At 30.6% G+C, this 6,894-nt stretch overlaps 1 protein-coding gene across 1 annotated transcript in view; it reads right to left on the bottom strand.

Annotated features, from left to right (window-relative positions):
• LOC111087342 (zinc finger protein 2-like) overlaps positions 1-6,262 on the bottom strand; it is a 12,417-nt gene extending 6,155 nt beyond the window's left edge. The window contains exons 1-2 of the mRNA XM_022393648.1: positions 6,250-6,262; positions 4,250-4,316 (exon numbers count right to left, since the gene is read on the bottom strand). Coding sequence (XP_022249356.1) covers positions 4,250-4,316; positions 6,250-6,252 — 70 coding nt within the window. The 5' untranslated portion in view covers positions 6,253-6,262. The remainder of the gene's footprint in view (positions 1-4,249; positions 4,317-6,249) is intronic.
• Positions 6,263-6,894: the final 632 nt, after the last annotated feature.

Raw genomic sequence — 6,894 nt, 5'->3', positions numbered from 1 at the left:
GGTAGACTAGTCATCAGTGCAAGTGACTATTCTGTGTATTGAAGCCTGTTTTTAGTTCTCAAATTCTGGGTCTCAATCATTAGATTTAACTGTGATTGCAGCCTGCCCAAGACTTTAGTCATGTAAATTGGTTACAATTTGACACCCAATGTAGGGTCTGATTCCGTGACACTGCTGACTGAGAAGATTATAACAATATTCAAGTTAACACAAATGATACATCAGACCTAAACAATCCAATTTTCATACAAGAAGTTACATCTTATTATAAACAAGTTGAGGGGGGAGGATCCTGATTCATCATATTACCTGGTAATCAGGCAGCACATACACAAATCACAACAGTCAATACCATCTACAGAAACAATATGGCTGGCATACCTTACGTCCACAATTGTACAATGGTATATCAGATATTGTTGCAAACTTAAGAAAATGATCTCATTGCAGCATATACAGATAACATATATAAACAATGTGTACACATTCTGAACTGTAGAGACAAGTGCTATCAGTGTGACCAATATCCTACAACGACCTCTTCAGAATCTATTCAAGTGACATATTGTACCAATACTGACAACTTACTACTCTGACTTAGTTCACGTAACACATCAAGCTAGTTTGATGAAAACTTTAAATTTTAATTGGTTTAGTGAGTACCATCAACTCGATTATCTTTATGCACATCATAATTCAGTAACAAAGTATTTTACCAAATGTCATTAAATACTTTAATCAATGTAATGGGTTATAATAGCCTGATCAACATGCTGCATACGATTCAGCAAATGTTACATCGACTCGAAGAAAAGTTGAATCTGTGTGATTTTTAACTTGACCAACGTAAGGATAATAACAAGTAGCAATGCATAGCACGATACATCTGTTTTATGTTTTCAACCATTGTACTTGATACAACACATGTAAGGATGATGTAGAAAGATAAGGCACATACTTGAAATAAGATTTATTCCACTCAGATTTATGTTCAGGCAAACATTTATTTTGATTCATTGACAAACCAATACAGTATTTTTTATAAAGTACTGTGTTTACACAAGTTGTAATATCTTTTAAAATATCTTCAATGATGAATGTTATGTGTCAATAACAAACCATATGAGAAGGTAATCAGAGTTTGAAAGTGATATTTAAGCCATCATGTTCTCATACAAGTCTACAATAAAGAGCTACACCAATAAAAAATTCCAAAATTATGTGAAAATTTGATTAATACAACCAAAAATACAATTTTAGAAGGGCCTACTGTGAAACTTTTAATTTGGATTTATATATATATATGTATATACATACACGTATCAGTGCTCGGAGGTTAACTCTATTGAGCATGTGTAATGACTACATCAATTAGTGTTATAAAAATAATCAATCAACCAATCAAAAATTTGTTTATGATAATTTCTCTAACTAACCAAGTCTCACTTGAGAATAATCAATTAATGAGTCCAGCAATTAATTGATTAGAAAACTTAAACTAATAGTCCAGCTATAATATATATATATATATTATAATAAGCCCAGTGATATTATTGTCAAAAGGTCAGGAGGTTTAATATAATAATGTTTGCAACTGAAAGCCTGGTTCTACTTCAGGTATCTATGTGGATACAACTGTAAAATTCAATGTTTAATTATTTTTATCACCATAATTTCACAAAATTAGTATCACATTTCTCCTTTACACAAAGTTTTATTTCTTTAAAAATTACACAAAACATTAGGTTGTTTCTTTGTACATGTTTTAGTTTTCTTTACACTTGTATTTCACATATTTTCCTCTTTATCTTCAGAGCAGTTCAGACTACAATTTGTATTTATTTTTTTAATCTCATACATCTGAATTCTCCTACCCCAGTTACAATAACTTACTTTAAATGAAAAGACTTTATACAAGACCTTGTTTTTTAACACTGAAAATGTTTAGAAATGTTTTTGTGCAAGGGCCTTTCAAAACTAGTTATTATATTATTACTACCATTGATATTTATCTTGCGACCAGATGCAGAGTCAACAAGTGTTATGTTTTATAAAAGACGGTTTCTCAGAAATTCACTAGTTTCATTAAAAAACACAAAGAGAAACTATTATTATAAAGGGAAAAATGCAAGTAAGGTTTTGGATCTTTTTATTAGATCTATTAAAATTGCTGAGAAGGAATGTTTTCATTATAAACATTACAATTCAAATCACAAACCAAGTCTTTAATGGTTAAACAACAATATTTTTTTTTTATAATAAGTGATAAATGTAGAGCTTTCAAAATATGAAAACCACTATTAAAATAGAAAATATGGAAGAATACCAAAATAATTGTGTGTGGAAGAAATATTGTTGTGGAGAGTGAAAAGAATTTGGGTATGATGATTGGTAGAATGAATGTGTGGAATTGATGAATAAAAAACAAATTCATTTAAATTCATATCTTTACAGAAATCTTATGCTCAGACATAGCAGTAAGCTTTTGTAAGACTTCCACTGGAGTAATGCATCAGTCTTGTTACAATTGATAATTTAGTCAAGGTTTCTAATGATATTAAAGATTTAGTTGGTTGTGAGAAAGATGCTGTTGATTTGCATCATTTAGTGAACTGGACAAATAAATATCAGATGATGATGACATTTAGTTATGCTATATGCAAGATTATGCATGAGGACTAACTTAAACTATAATTACCATATTGATGGAAATGAATTCAGTAGTGTTATGAAAGAGAAGGATCTTGTTGTTTTGCCAGATTAGTCTCTATGGCCAGTGGGAAAGCAAACAGAATTATTCAATGCAAGTCAAAGGAGATTATAATTTCTTTGCACAAATCCCTGTGTAGGCCTTATATGCAGTACTGTTTTCAGACTTAGGCTCTTTAATTTAAAGACAATGAGTTTAAAAGAGGGCTAGTAGGATGATTCCCGAAATCATGAAATTGTCACATATGGACAAGTTAAGGCACTTACAATTATTTTCTCTTCAGAAAAAAAAGGTTAAAGGTGATCTTATCAAAGTGTTCAAACTTATATATGAAATAAAGATTGTGTTTAATGGTAAGAGGCAGGACAAAGGGATATACAGATTTAAGAACTGGCAGGGTAAAGTCACCATAAATTAAGCAATTATATTTTTCAAACAGGGTAGCGAGCTTTGGGAATAGGTTGTCATTCAGATGTGGTAGATGCAACCAAATCAAGAGATTTCAAGAGAAGACTTTATGAATACTTAAAATATAGGGCTGAACAAGGATAGATGTGTGTTTCAGGAAATGAATGAGGAATCCACAATAGGCCAAGGGGCCCCTTTGTTCTTAAATGTTATATTATTGATTGACTTGAAATTTCAGAGAATAATTCCTGTTTTGAAACACTTAACATTTAAGAACAACAAAAACCTATTGTTCCATCGAGTCTCTCCCACCCACTAAATTAAACATAAAAAAAAAATACATTCAAATCCAACCATTAAGATTCAGATATTTATCAAACTTTCCCTTAAACTATGAAGACAGACACAAAAAGTTTACTATTTATTCTGAATCATACAACAATTTCAGATGATCTGATTCAGGAGTTTAAAATTGTTAGGGGCTTGGATAAACTGACCATGAAAGGTTTGTTGGACTTATGGAAGGATAAGGTTGGAGTGGAAATCCTAAATATTTGAGGAAATAGATATCATTTATGGTATTTTAGACTCAAGCAAAAGTTTTCCTCTTAGAGATGCAAAGTTTTGGCATGTGCTGATACTTTAACCTGCCTTAATATCTTGCTAGATAATTTTATAAATATAATGGGTTATATCTAGGTTAGGCTGGTGTCCCTGTTTGGTGACCTTGAAATTTGAAAAACCAGTAAAAACAAAAACAAAAAATAATAATAATACTAATCCTACAGAGGGAGCTGCACATACTTATTAAAAAATTTCCATGGAAAACAGATACTGTCAATTATTTTAATAATGAATTAAATTTAAATATGACATTTTAAAATCCAAGATGGCCTTAGTATCAGGTTGTAGTTTTCTGCTTTTATTTCTATTTCAAGATTATAGAAATTAACATCAATACACCCCCTCTACCATTATTGTATTTGCTTACATATTTTCAGTTTCTGAAATTCTATCATAGAAGGCTTGAGAAAGCACTAATATTCCATAATATATGGTATTGTCTACATGCACATGAAACTCAAAACATACTGTGCAGAATTTGTTCAAAAACAAACAAAAAACACTTACCTTTGCTGTCTACATGAACAGCTGTCATTAAGTAACTACACATGTTAATCTGGATAGAAAACAACTGCTGCAAGAGTAATTCAAAAATTAATCATGGACAACGAGGATCTTCCACAAAGTACATAGACTAGAATATTAAAATAACAAAACAATTATAAATATAAAAATATGAAAAGTTTCTGAGCCATAAAAAATGGTATTTAATATTTTCACCTAAGGCACACCTAACCTTGGGAAAAATAAAAATTTAAACATAACTTTACGATTTAGAAAAAGTCAGGTTAGGTTTCAGTTAAAGACAATTATATTTTTCTAACTGGAAGTTTGACTTGTGGAATATGTTGCCATTAGCATTAGTGGAGGTCAGCACTTCACAGAAGCTTAAGAGGGGAATCAACAATTTCCTTACAAGCAAAAGGTACATTTAAATATTTCTTAGTGTGGATATGCAAAGGACAGCCTCGAATAACCAAATGGTCCTTAGGTTATGTTTAAAAATCAAACCTAATCATACAACAATCACTCATTTCCAAATATTCCCCTACTTCAACACTTGCAATTGTAGCCTTATTAGTGATTAACAGTAGATCTAATAATAGCATCATTGCTGGTAGGCACTCCAACCATTTGATATTGAAAACTACCACAAACCACTTCAAGAAATCTCTCCCCTTGTTACATGACTCTGTACAATCGCAATCATCAATGTATTAAAATTCAAGTCCCATAATTTTTACATCACTGTTTTTATGAGCATCAACCCTGATCACATTATACAATCTTCCATTAACTCCTTCACTGTCTGACCAGGTGATCTATGTCAACACACAATTAAAAACTTTCTACACCCAAAACCCCCAATTGTACCTCGTATAGATTAAACATGTTAACTTACTTTTGTCTGTTTTTAATCTTAACAAGGTGCAGTACATCCCTATATAAAAAGCCACCCACACCTCTCTCAAACATTGTATCACTATTACAGAACTTTAACCTGAAATTGCAAAATAATTCCTATTACAGTATTCTTCCCATTATATTATAATCTTTCACTTCAACTCTCATAAGAATAGTAGTAAATATGTTGATCCTTGATAATTCCTATTACAGTATTCTTCCCATTATATTATAATCTTTCACTTCAACTCTCATAAGAATAGTAGTAAACAAGTTGATCCTTGATCATACGTTTACCTCTGGTTATTTTTAAAACTATACTTTAACTTGTGCCCTGAACCTCTTTTTCAAAACTTCTTATTGTCCTAGTAATTCATAATTTTCCAAGCTCCATCATCACTATGCAAGTTTGGTTTAAATGGTAAATAATGACAATTATACTAAATCATAAGCAAATGTACATGAACTAACTTAAACTATAATTACCATTTTGAATATCAAATGTGAAATATACTTTGCATATGAATTAAAACTGTAACTTTCCTGCTTAAGTGAAGCCCAATCACTAGGCAGCTAGCAAAAGCACATAATTCTCCCTTACCTTGATGTACCTGTTTCTTAAACTTAAAAGTTAAAGCATAACCCTGATTATCTTTCAATTTCGGTGAACTTGAAGTGTAAGTTTCATTTGAAATTCCAAGCCTTTGATTCTATTAAATACCTTGGTCAAGCAACCAGATTCTGCTGAATTGATACCAAACAAAAACTGGACAGTGGTATAACTATAAACTTATCATTACCACATATTCTTCCGTCAGAAACTTGAGAATGAAAAACTTATGCTATACTCATATAGTAATTTAGTATAGCACTAGCACTGTAGCAGTAACACTGGCAGTACTGCACTTAGTTAATCTGTGATGTAAATTGATGGATAGCGAACAAAAACGTGAAATATTCCATTGGTTATGTAAAACAATCTACCCATGAATTTTACAGAGTTCGAGTTATATACATTCTTGTATAATGTAAAAACTTGTTTTAAACGTTTTAAAAAATAAAACTAAAAACACAAAGCTTTTCTACCACTGTATCAGAAATACCATGCTACTAGCATTCCGAAATTTCCATTCGGTAAACCTAAACTTCATGCATGCATCAACCAATTAAATTAAAAGAAAAATAAAATATGTTAATCATTGCGCCATCTACAAATATATTGTTTTTAACCGAATAAATTTTTATTTGAATTAGATTTTTAAAAGTTCAAAGTCATAAAAAATCCAAAGATAAAATCTCGAACGTCGTCCACATTGTTATTTATAAGAACTTTTAAGGTTTTCCTGAGATATTTTATATTATTAACTTAAATTAAAGATCATGTTTCGCAATTAATAGCAAGTAAGTTATGTTCCTAACGAAAGTTTAAAGCTGAATGTTGAGCAATTAAAATCATTTTAAGTCTATCTGAAGTTAGATTTGTTTTATGTATACCCAAAGATAAATGTACACTTTACCCCAAAGAGAGCAACACTTAGTAACAAAAAAAACTTTGAAAAATTAATATAGACTAACAATAATCCGTGATTTTACGCTTAAAATGTTTTCAATTGAAGTTTGATTAATAGAGACAATAGATGTATAATCAATGTTCGTTATCCAAACTCTTTAATAAAAATAGCGTTACGTCTCCGTTCGTTAGTTAATTTTCCGTAAATTCGTTCCGACGAAACTTTAGCGACACAAGT

This window comes from Limulus polyphemus, unplaced genomic scaffold (genome assembly GCF_000517525.1).
Source record: "Limulus polyphemus unplaced genomic scaffold, Limulus_polyphemus-2.1.2 Scaffold2035, whole genome shotgun sequence".
NCBI classification, from domain to species: Eukaryota; Metazoa; Arthropoda; class Merostomata; order Xiphosura; family Limulidae; genus Limulus; species Limulus polyphemus.
Note: the sequence above shows the minus strand (reverse complement) of the source record. Positions and strands in the feature narration are given on the sequence as shown.